Source organism: Numenius arquata, chromosome 15, assembly GCF_964106895.1.
Source record: "Numenius arquata chromosome 15, bNumArq3.hap1.1, whole genome shotgun sequence".
Taxonomy (NCBI): Eukaryota; Metazoa; Chordata; class Aves; order Charadriiformes; family Scolopacidae; genus Numenius; species Numenius arquata.
In genome coordinates this window covers 3929679-3942572 of record NC_133590.1, presented here as the reverse complement: position 1 = coordinate 3942572, position 12894 = coordinate 3929679, and the positions used below count along the sequence as shown (strand labels likewise).

At 44.4% G+C, this 12894-nt stretch overlaps 1 protein-coding gene across 1 annotated transcript in view; it reads right to left on the bottom strand.

Moving 5' to 3' along the window:
• The window catches only part of NEURL1 (neuralized E3 ubiquitin protein ligase 1), a 164313-nt gene that overhangs the window by 1489 nt on the left and 149930 nt on the right, over positions 1 to 12894 (bottom strand). The window contains exon 5 of the mRNA XM_074159063.1: positions 268 to 414. Coding sequence (XP_074015164.1) covers positions 268 to 414 — 147 coding nt within the window. The remainder of the gene's footprint in view (positions 1 to 267; positions 415 to 12894) is intronic.

Here is a 12894-nt window from a genome sequence, read left to right as displayed (position 1 = left end):
CGTCCCTCGGGACCTTTCATGATGAAAAGGGTTAGAGAAATATTGCTGTCTAGGCATCTAAGCAGCTTCCACATAAAACAGACTGAAAATAGCCTTTGCAGAGGCTCTCCCTCCCTCCCCGAGGGAGCTGACGGGAGACTCTGTTGATCATTGTGGTTTTAGAGTCCTTCTGGGAGACAAGCCTGAGATGGTGAAGGGAGGCAGCGCAGCAGTGAACAGAGGGAGGCAGAAGGGGGGGTCCTTTCTGGGGGATCCCACCACACTTACCACTGATAGAGCTGCAGAGGGGGCCAGAGCCACATGTAGACAATATGGGGTCGGAGACACCGCTACAGAGGACGGTGGGGGAATTGGGTGTCGACGTGGGCGAGCTTGGTGTGGACAGCCCCAGCCGCTCGGCTAATATGGTGGAACCTGCACCACAAGAAAAGAAACCCACAGTTACTTTTTAAAAATTGGGGCTGACGAGGCACTGGGGATATGCGGCAGGGAGTGCAGCTCTCAGCACTTGTCAGGATTTGTGTCTCATCAGCACGAAATCTAGGGAAGACATAAAGGAAAAGAAACCCTCATACGCCTTTTTAAATGCTAGCAGCTGGTCCTGAAGAGACATTGAGCTCCCACAGCCCCTGAAATTTGCTGGAGCTCCTTTAGTCATCATAACGCTTTGTTTCTGCCCTTAAATGTGTCTCAAGTCATTAAGTGCAGTTACTTTCCTTATGGTTTTATGCTCACATGCCCCCTCGGCACTATATCCAGTGATGGGCTTGTTGCCAGTAGAGGACACAGCCTGCAGTAGGGTGGGCTGGACTCCAGCACAAGAACGTATCACCTTGTCAAAGCACTCTACGCTAACCCGGCACAAAACTGCATCATTCCAGGCTCCGACAAATTCATGCAAAGTCACCCAAGGACTTCCTAGAGACAAGCATGAGGGTTTGGCAATCAGGAAAACGTATCTCTGCTCACTGCTCTGCCTCTTTTGTAGGGTGGCCTCTGTCAGATGTAAGTCACCAAGGTGCATTTGGCTCTGCGATGAACAAAGATACCTCTCCCACCATTCAGGAATGTTTTCTCCACTCCCTGCATGTCTGAACGTGATGGCTCAAGAGTGCAGAACCCCTTCGAGTCCCTTCTAGGTGTCCCCAGCTCCACTGCCTCCTGCCCTCACTGCCCACCATCACCCCTGTGTTAGTGTGGTCTGTCAGAAAAGCCAGCTCTGCCCCACAGCCTTCTTGGCACCCTCCCTTCGACTCAGCCTCTTTCTTCTGCTGTTATAACAACAAGTATCTTAAAACCCCTTCCATAACGGAAAAAAATGGGAATGCTTAAAACTCTAACTGCTGCAAAGGTTTTGTAGGGGAATTTAATTCTTAACGATGCAGCCTGGTCCTCAGTAAGACAGTGGTGAGACAGCAGCATGAACTAAGGTATGGTGTCTTGGTGGTAAAAAATAGTTTGCCTATGGTTTTAAAGTTAAAGTTTCTAGTTCCCCAGCTGAGAGGACAACCAGGGTAACTCCAAATCACAACTAAAATGCTAAGACTTCTTCGTGTTACCATATAAGGAGCTGAGAGACACAGAGGGCTTGGATCCGCAGTGTCCTTGATGAGTCGGAGGCTACTCTCCAGAGAAAAAGCAGCAGTAGGAGGCCAGGAAAACCCCACGCGCCAGAAAGGTCCTTCAGTTCCTATTTGCAGGGAGGCTACCAAGCCAAGGAGGACCAAACCTGGGAAGCAGGGACTCCAAGTTCCAACTGTGGGTTGTGCAAAAAAAAAATGCAAAAGCACAGCAGCAGCCAGTGCCAGATTCGCCTGCTCTTTTTAGCAGGACAAGACTGAGCAGTTTAAGCGTCGCACAGGGACTGGGGGTGGGGGGGTCATGGTTGGGTCAAAATCTGTTCTGAGGGCTGCATATGGGAGAAGCAGCGATTAGCTTCAACCTTCAGTCCCTCAGTTTTACTCCTCTTCAAATGAGGAGCGCTTTGCTCCCAGGCACAATCTGAAGTTGAACTAGCCTCTGTAAAGGTCTTTGGGGCTCTTGTGCTTGAGACGCTGTAGAGAGGCACCTCCTTTATCACGCAGACGGGAGCTGAGGCTGGAGTTGAGCTCAGTAAATGCGCAAAGAGAATGATGCAGCCTCTAATGACAGCCACTAGCAATGGCCCTTCCCCTCTAATCTGACAGATGACCGACCGTAGCAGAAAACTTGCCCTGTGGGTAACACATACTGTAAACAGGCCCAGCAGGGGCACAGATTTCAGCTTGTTCACTGCACACAGAACAAATATGAACACTGAGCAGCTGAACAAGTTTTTCAAGCCTTCTCTCTCCTCCCTGCAGCCCGGAGACATCTCTTCCATTCGACTGACACCCAGCACATTGCATTTCTAACACCAACCTGGTCATGTCATTAAATGCGAAATAAAGACTATTTAGGAGCGTTTTTCTTCCTGGACTAATAGGAGAATTTGGAGGTGCCCCGAGTGTGAACTGTGTGAGTATGAACTGATGCAGCATGCTGGCCTCTCCACAGTGCAAGGAGAGCTCGTCAGTGCAGGATCTTTTCTGGTTGTAGCTGGTCTGAGTCCCAAAATGGCCTTACCCAAGACCCAGGGGCCAGCACACACCTTCCCAGCTCTTTTTCCTAACGCAAGGCGCAGCTCTTGACTTCTCTCCAGCATAAGTATAGAGCTTTGTTTAAAACAATCTGAGTTCCCTACCAGACAAGACACACTTCTCCCTTGGTGACAGAATAATCAACGTAAGACACGTTACTCAGGCTGTTAATACATTGCTGGATGGTGTGCAGATACCATGACAAGGAGCACGGAATGAGATCATGTAGAGGGCGGAATGAGTGTGGCCAGCTTGGCTTAACTCAAACCAGATACATGTGCTCAAGGCCAAACATGCTCATTGTGCGCACAGAGCTCCCACCAAGAGCTAGCTTTCAAACCATGATTTAAAAAAAATTAAATAATTCTAAATAAATTAATTTAAATATTGATTTAGAAACATTCTTCCGCTCTAAAGCTCCCAGATAAATTATCTCTGCTGATAACTTGTCTCATGCTTGATCTCAAACATGCTGAACACGCTGGAATCACCTTTAAATGGATTTTGAATCAATTCCATTTGCTGTTTTATCTTCGCAAAGTCCAATTATTAGCAAAAAATCCAATGCAGATTGACTCTTTCTCTGCACTTCTGTCATCACTCTGGGAGAGGTGCAAATAAATGAATCTGTATGTCCACCCACAAACGGAAAGAGAGTATTATATTTTCAGTAGACAAGAGCATTCCCATGGAATGTACAGACAACGTCACGCCAGGAAAGGCTGCTAAAGGTTTGCAATTCAAAATGGTCTTGCCAAACTGGAAATAGGGTCAGAAATAAATGGGATGGCATTCAATACGATCAAATGCAAAATGCAGCACTTAAGCAGAGATAATCGGCTATCCAACCGCAGGACAGGGAATTAGTCCATTCAATTAGAAATACAGCTGTCTTAAAGAAAAAAGCCTGGGGATTGCTGGAGGTCACCAGATGATCATAAATCAACAATGCCGTCCCATTATGAAAAGGTTGCGCCAATCCAGGGTCATATGAGGCTGGTTAAGGACTGGAGCAGGAGCCTGGCAGCACTGTGCTATCGCTGTCCCTGGAAATACTCAAAACACGACTGGACATGGTCTACTGCTAACTTGGAAGTTAGCTGTGCTGTGAGCGGGAGGTTGGATTAGCTAATTCCCAGGGGTCCCTTCCGACCTAAGCACTATGTCTACCCGTCTTTTAAATCCCTCCAGGGATGGTGCCTCAACCACTTCCCTGGGCAGCCCATTCCAATGGTACCCATTAACTTCTTGGGATTTTACCAGGGCATTCCTCATACTGTCTCAGTGTGGGGAAGAGTCTTCATGTTCATAAGGAGACAAAAGCAAGACTCAACTAATTTTACTAAATTTCTGTCTCCTTCTTTTAGCCCTTCCCCCCCCATAATTAAACTCAACATTATATAGTCCCATTGCACTTTTTCAGATTTTAACCCAGAATGCCTGTGAGCACAACGATTCTGTCAGAGCAGTGGGACTGTGCTTGTGGAAGTCTTGCAGACACCATGCTCCGCAGGCTGAAAATGTCTGCTGCTTTGAAGTGGACATGTGGTATTGCATAGTCTGGAGACTGCTTTCAAGTTAGAAAAGAAACTAATGAGCAATACCCAATGTTTGCTGGCTGCAAATAGGAATGAATATGATGACTGCTGCCCCCAGAATGCTGTCTGGCAATACCAAACACTTTCTTAGGCAGTTCACTCACCTCCTGCTATTTGCATCACCTGTCTAGGCTCTTAAGGATTATTTCACAAGCATTATAAAAATAATGCGTAACCATTCAGTCTGCACTCCACAACTATAATTTTTTCCCTGGTTTGAACCCATCCAATGTAAAATTTATTTTTCCTGTCGTACAGGATGCTGTCAGTAAATGACCACTACTGTCCAACTCACAGCTCACATAGTTTGATCATCTTCACCTTTTTAATGGGCTTTCCTTACCCACACCCATCTTCAGGACTATGCCAGGATCTTAACTAAATATTCTACCTAAAAGACAAAACACGGGAGCCTCCTGCCATAGTTTCTAAGGGACATAAAGTCTTCTGCAACACATTGACTTGCCTACACGCTGAGTATCACGTGGAGCACACTGACAGCCCCTTCTCTTTTTATAATGCCTTTGCTGCAGAAATAGGACAGCTAATGAAGATCAGGTAATTACCAACAGTAATCACAGATTTTCAATGTTGTTCCATCCATCCAAAGGTCCCAGAGCTTCCAGCACACAGTGGAAAAGATTAGAACAGCTGCTGAAATCTGGCTGCAGACTTCAACTGCGATATTTAAGGGTGCTCAAGAGAGCTGTGCACTTCTCATACGTTTTAGTCCAGTGAGCACTGGGCACCTGACAGTCATAGTCATTTAGATGCCTTGCAAAACCATCAACTTGATTTCCCTTTGTTAGGAGCCAGATTTTTAAGCCTGCCAGCTAAAATAATTCCCCTATCTCACAAACTGCTCCATTCTCACATTTAACACTCTGAATGAATCAGGGCCATTGATTTTGTTATCTAAATAGGATCAAGGTTCTTTCAAAAATCTGGCACAATTGTGTGTACTGAGCTCATGTGAACATTTGCCTGTAGAAGTCCATCCCATAACACGTGGACCCCTGCAGTGCAAGTGAGCCATGATGTTACCAGGCCTGAATACTAGAGCAACTTAACCATGTAATGAGTTGTATCTTTGCTTAATCTTATCTATTCCAGATCTTTGGTTTTTTAGTGACCACTAGTATGTGAACACCCTTGATAAATAACCGTGTGCAAGAACCTGGATGTCAATTTTGGTCCTCACTATTATTTTACTGGAAAATCTCCTACATATGTCTTTTTTTTTTCTGCTCATGGATGTAGCTTGTGTAGAACTTTTCCTCTGTTCATCCTCCCATTCCAGAAAAAGGTAGAGAGGTACTTTTAACTATTAGAGAATGCAGACTGCTGGAATTACACAGCTATTTTGCATATTACAAGAGCAAAAGCCCATATTGAAGCTACACTGAACGTGTATTCTCTTGACCTTGCAAGCTGGTGGCAAGACACAGTGTACTGAGATCTTCTGGGTACTTTCCTCTGTCTTCTCCCATGAAGAAAGATGAAGTTTCTTTCTTTAGATGTTCCCCAGGCAGACATCAGACCAATACCTCTCCCTTCTCACTGACACTGGAAACCTTGGTATTCTATCAGTGGCACATCCACTCAAAGGTGTGTTTTATCAAGAAAGCTTTGCAAGAGCTAAATCCTTCTGTGTTTTATTTCAGTAAACGCTTTTCGCTAATGCAAATGTTCCACCAGCTGTAGAGAGAGCTGCAAATATCACAGTTTCCACAAGACAGCCTCAATGGCAGCCCTACCCACAGCATGTTCTCTGCTCCAAAGAGCAGCCCTATACATTTCTGCACGTGATCAGATTTTCTTGCCTCCAGCCAAGTCTGCAAGAGAGCTATTTGGTCCCTCAGGGCCACTCAGGTCTTGCCCAACAGGGACTTTTGAATCCGTCATGTTAAAACAAAGGAACAAAGCACCTGTAGCTGCCTGGGCACATGGTAGTTAAAGATCAACAATAATGGCAGGGAAGGATGTAAGCATATCCATCATTTCTGAATGCTATAAAATACATGTATTTACACAGCCATTTGTTATGTTCCCACGGTGATGGGAACAATACTGCATTGACCAGAAACCAGTGCTTCCTTCCCCTTGGGCTTGATGTTTTTTGGCCAACCATGCTCTCAGAGCCCAGCCTCTATGTTGCAACTCATCTCTGCCTCTCAGGTGACCAACAACAGTTGATGATCCATGGGGTTTCTTGCATTCAAGTACTTCCTGGGGGATTTTAAAACTGCTCCGAACAGAACAATATTACATTTTGTTCTTTGCAAGCCCATGAAAACATAAGGGATTTTGCATTATGCTACAGAAATGTCCGGAAATAGGTCAAAAAGCAGCCTGGCAGATTGTGCAGGCAAAACCATAAGGCCTGTGTTTACAGATCGGTGTCAGACAACCACTGTGCAGGGAAGTAAAAAGTTAGATCCAAACTACATGGAGAACAACAGTTCAGACTTTCATGTGGATCAGAACAGGAGGGTGCTTTATGGCTTCACTGGAGCATTGCTATCATCTGCTGTGTCCAGAAGGGCAGCAGGGCACCAGCACATCTACTACCATCCTGCAGTCATATGCACACTCCAATTAAGCAGGAGAAATACGAACGCTCCAGACACCACAGAAGTTTTTGATCCAGCAACTCTCACAGCCCAAGCCCAATGTGCCGTCTGAAAGCAAAGAGCACACAGCAAACTTAGAAGGCATCTTTCCTGACCTGAAAGGTGAAGTTCAGTGGCTACTCAGCACTTCATCCTGCAAAATCCTCATGGCATGGACACCATGCAATGAACATCCAGCTGAACTGAAGTTAAAGAGCCTCTAACGGGGCTCCATCTCTCAACCTCAGAAATACCAGACCAACAAAGCACCCAGACAGATGCTTAGATCAATAACAGGTAAAAAAAGAAGCCTGGATTAAATAGCTGAACGGCACAAAAAATGAGAGTTGGAGCTTTTGTCTTGTTTAAGAAAAACAATCCACAAAGCCCTTTAAAAGATCACAGATATTAATTACCCTGATGAAAAATGGTTCTGTTCATAACAGTACTTTTTTCAGCTCCACCTCAAAAAGGCCATTTGGCTCCGAGTATCTAGGAGACCACAGCAAAAGTGGTTCTGTGAGCAAAAGAATACTGCTGCCTGTCCCAGCACCCCCAGGCTCTGCGCTTCTCCAGGAGGGACATGTATGAATAGGGTGGCAGATGCATACAGGAAACAAATACTCTCACTTTTCTTGGCCAGCCCTGCTCTGAGCTTCTGTGGGATGAAAAGGCATCTGACCAAGAAGGAAAAGAAAGAGTTTAGTCTGCTATGTCACTCTCACAGTAGCCAGTATAACTCACTCATGCCAGTGCTAGTTCAAAGAACAGGCAGATTTTATCTGTCCTGACAGACAAGCTGCTATTCAAAGAGGCTGGTATATGATCCCATATCCTCTATATTCACTGTAGGCAGGCAAAGGCATTACAAGATAAGGGAGATCTATATATCACTTGCTATGAACATCTCACTGCAGCCAGAGATAGCTTATTATCCTAGTGATGATAATAATTTCTGCCCTTGTGGAGGACAGTGTGCAGAGGACAAGCCATTTGCAAGCTCTGTGGTTTTCACTTAGAGGGTGTCCTCTTGCTTTGCCCAGCCTTTTCCCAGGTGCTGGCCGATACCTCAGTACACAGGCTAATGCTCACTGACTTACCCATGGCAAGTGTGGGTTAATTATGTGTCATCTGTGATGAGATCTTTAGCTGGATGGTACAAAGGTGCCACAAGCAAGTATTAACTCTGACATTGCTGACCCTGACCACAAGGGACAAGCATTTGACTGCATCCAATTCTCCGTGACTGTGCAGTTTTCCAAGGCACAAGTTCTTAAGCAATCTGTCCTCTCTAACACAACAGCTTCCCTTTGTGCTAATTCTCCTTTAAAACCATGAATGTAAAACACAGAATCATACATTCATAGAATGGTTTAGGTTGGAAGGGGCCTTAAAGATCATCGAGTTTCATCCCCCCTGCCTTGGGCAGGGACACCTCCACTAGAGCAGGTTGCTCAAAGCCCCATCCAGCCTGGTCTTGAACCCTTCCAGGGATGGGGCAGCCACAGCTTCTCTGGGCAATTTGGGTCAGAGTCTCACCACCCTCACAGGAAAGAATTTCTTTCTAGTATCTAATCTAAATCTCACCTCTTTCAATTTAAAACCATTACCCCTTGTCCTATTGCTACACTCCCTGATCAAGAGTCCCTCCCCATCTCTCCTGTAGCCCCTTCAGGTACTGGAAGGCCGTTATAAGGTCTCCCTGGAGCCTTCTCTTCTCCAGGCTGAACAACCCCTCTCAGCCTGTCTTCATAACAGAGGGCATGAATGAAGAGCCCTGTGCAGTGCTAGAATCAAGCCCAGAAGTTATGGACACAGTAACGGTCTTGTGGAGCTCTTACAACTTAACATCAGTAACATGTACTTCACTTGCAATGAAAGATAAAAGCATGCATTAGCGGAGGGTTTATGAAGAGGCATCAATTAATACAAGAGGATTTCTTTCCAAGAGGCACTGAATGTTAACTCTCTCCCTTCCTCCCCTAGTTTCTAATGCTATAAAATACCACATACCCTGCAGTGCATAGGAACTCCCGACAGTAAGTTCCACACAACACAGGTCTGTTAGATCCCAATCAGCTTAATGAGTCCATTTTCCACAACAGTGCAACATGCTTCCAAAATAAAAAAAAAACAAAAACAAAAACAAACCCCAAAGAAAACCAAAAAAACCCAAAAAAACCAACACAAAACATGGATGATAAAACTCTGGGGCACTTCTAATTGAACACTTGTTAAAGGAAGCAATTCATTATATGCATTTCTATGCAACAATGTTATGCATTTATCAGGTTTCCCTTGTGCTGTACTCATTTCAGGAATTTCCATGTCACTGGAAAGAACCAGGGTAGAGAAGGATCAGGTTCCCAAATGAGTAACCTACTGGCCACATCTGAGATCAGAGGTAAGGGTTTGTGATTTACTGCCGCAAAGAACTAGCCAGCTTCTCTCAAACAAGAGAAGCTTAGAAATATAGAGCTGAAGAACCAAAATCCTGGATTCTCCCTGCCTGTGTGAGAGACTTTTCTATAAACTGTACCTGCTGTCTGCACCATGGGTAATTTAATATTTTGCATGCTCACAGCAGTTAATGGTATGAGCAAAGTATGTAACTGCACCCAGAGTGGAGAACTTTTTTGGAAGAGATAGGTGCTCTGCCATGGGATGCTGGAGTCCTGGTACAGTCAGGGAGCAACTGGCCAGCTCTTCCTTCCTTGCCTGCACAGTTTTGAGCCCATTGCCCAATTTCACGAACGTCTGAAAGAAGGATGGAAACCTCAGCAGCAATTGATTTCTAAATAACTTGCAATGGGCAGCTGAGTAGGAGCCCCCAACTCAATGCTCACGGTAAAGGAGGCAGGAGAGCTTAGCCCACACACACACTCTGCATTTATCCAGCATGGATGTGAATACGGATTTATCCACACCGAATGCTGGCTCCTGGGTTGTTTTTTTCAGGCCTGATGCTGGCTCTTGGCCAGCATGAGGAGACATCCAGAGAGCTGCAATATCGCGCAGCTGTGCTGGTGGGGCTGGAGTAATTCGAGTGCATGGATAGAAAGGACACAGATAAGTTGGCAACTCGGCTTCATTAGTATGACCGTTGATGGAACATGTTATTTCATTGCTCAAAAGAAAATTTCAAAATTACTGGAAAGGATGAAATTCACAAGGGAAACCACACCAAAACAACAAAATAAAGGAGACGAAGGAAGATGTTTTACATGCTGGTGATTCACTGTGAGACAAAAGAAAATGAAAGAATATCCGCAACCATTTGGATCCTCAAATACTAAATATATAAACTTATTGCTGTGATAGCTCCTCCAGACATGAGTCATACATTTTAAAACCTTATGGGGTCGATCAATTTAACTTCATAAATGAATTACACCACCAAAACCAGACCAAAACCAGACCAATGTATCCAGACTGGCTCATTTCAGCCTTTCAGAGCTGTCAATAAAACTGTGTGTGAGCTGAAATGCTTACCAGCAAAAGCTGAAAGCAGTAAATCAAATTTAATAGGCTGGTTTTGTCGACTGTACAGGAACGATGCCTTAAAAAAAACCAACCCAAGCCTGAACTAATGGAATTCCTAAAGGATACGCAAAGACTGTTTCATTTCTACATGCCTAATGATCTGGGTTTCTGTTTGGTTGTCCTATGTGCATAACCCACAGAATTTCTGAATTAAGGCCAGCACTTTACATGTAAAATATTTAGAAAGGCTTCCAATCCTGACAAAAAGATCTATTGCCTCCCTCAATAGCTGGTTCCTGTTGTTAATTACCCTCACTTATGTTTAATTTAAATTTGGGTCCCTCCATTTTCCAGCAGCTTGACTTTTTTTTATGCTATTATCTGCTATATTAAAGTGCCCTCCTCTTTCATTTATCTTCCCTTCATGTGGTCAAGCTGCCTTTTAACCTTTTCTTTGCAACTAATTGACATCCTTCCACCTCCCACTGCAGATGACTGTGGCCTCTACAGGCTATGGAGGTGCTTGGGTTTCATTTATTTTTCATTTGCTGGGGTGACATAAAGACAAATAATGCTTCCAACCTTGTCTTTATTTTCTGCTATTTTATTTCTCCTACAGCAAATATATTGCGAGTATATGATGCCGGATTGATTAGATGGAAACAGAAGTCAGAACTCTTTACTATCAAACCAACCCCACACTCCCCTCCTCTCCTACAGAGTTCCGTAAGACCATCAGCCTGGGTAGAGATGGTCTCCCCTGGTACCTAGATTAGAAAATAAATACTTGTATATTTTAAATATCAATACTTACTGTGGAATGACTGTGGTCAGCAAATGTCGGCTTCTATGGTAAAGCCACAAGTCAGGGCAGACCTAAGCTTGGTCCTGCTCTGGGTCAGGACCAGCTAAGTAATCTCAAGGCGTGAAATGTAGTACGCAGTGTTCAATACCCTGAGCCATCTTGCTATCTGAGTCAAAAATAAACCTCCCCTAGGTGCAAGAGTGGCATTGCTGCTCTCCACCTTCTCCATCCTCCAAATAAAACAGAAAAGCTGGAGAAGAAGCAAACCCAGCAACTTTAATTTCATTTTATAGTTGGCTGTAGTACTGATGTTCTTTTAACGTTGTGTGACATTGCTTTGATTAATCTAATAATGGTATGCCCCCAGAAATAGAATGACATCTGCTATTTAAGATAGGTTTGGTACAATTATGCCTCTTGCAGTATTTGTGTGTCATTTCTTTCAAGGATATGGAACTTCACTTTTTCCATTAAAAGTAGAAAAAGATGACTATAAACATGTCTTCTCCCGTGATGTAAAACTCAGACTACAAAGGATAGATCACACAAAATTACTCTTGTTTGCATTCTGAAGACGGAGCTTGTCATTAGAAAGATGAACACTTTATATTCTTCTTCCATTTTCTAATATTATAATGACAGATATTACGGCAAGCACCATAATCTGTTCCACTGCAATGCAAACAGTGCACATCGCCTCCCTAATCACATTGCAAAAGCTAGAGATGGGAGTTCATTATTTTCTTTGCCTTCTGTCGGGATATTGCTGAGCCACATAATTACTGCAGTTGCAGAGACGTGCAGTGTTGGGACAGCATCAGTGCCCTTCCCTGGGCAGCTCCACTGTACTCATACTGGGACTGTACTGCTCCCAGCACTGTTATACTGGAAACATAGGTCTGAAAAGCTCTATTTGTATTTTAATAGCTGTCAAAGACTATAGGCAAGCTCCAGTTTCATAGCTTTTAACTGGGAGGTAGCAGCTTGCTGCCCAAACCGACGTGGATAAAGCTGTGTGGATAAAGCCGTACACCCCGCAGGTTCTTTTCACTGACATCTCACTTAAGAACAATAGCCCATTTTCAGCTTCTCCTCCAGTGACGGAGGCCAGAAAAGTCTGTTATGTGGTCACAAATACAGGTAGTGAGGAGTTTTCCAGCTCAGCAGATTTCATTTCATAGATCCAAATGCTGATTTCTCTAAAACAGGGAGTGGGAGCATACTGGTTTGGTCTGAACTTGTGGGCACAGGGTCTGCATAGCAGGAGGTTTGCCCAGGACGCGGGAGGGCTGTGTTCAAGCCCATGCTCTGCTGAAGTCTGTATGAGGGCACATCCTCCCTGCCCTGTTTCAGGACACATTGCAAGCAGGGTATTCACTCTGTGCAAAACTGCCAGAATTAGTGATCTCATATGAAAGGAAGCACTGGTTGATGACTTAGTTTGACCAGCAGCTCAATGACCTGAGGATGTTTTCCTTCTAACGTATACAGGGGCATTTAATCTCCTACTTTACTGGGATCTGTTTGACTTCACCTGCCATTAGCACAATGACATGTTGGTGGAGAGCAGAGCTAGCCATGGATTATGTACAGTACCCACAACAAATGTAATCAGGCTAAATTATCAAGGATTGAGTCCTGAGCTCCTGGAAATAAACTACAGTATTACATTTGTCATCTGTGAGCCTTTAACAGCCAAAAAACACTCACAGCACAGGCCTATGGTCAACTTTAAGCAAATTATATAGGGCACTTCATACTGTGATTAAGGTAAACTG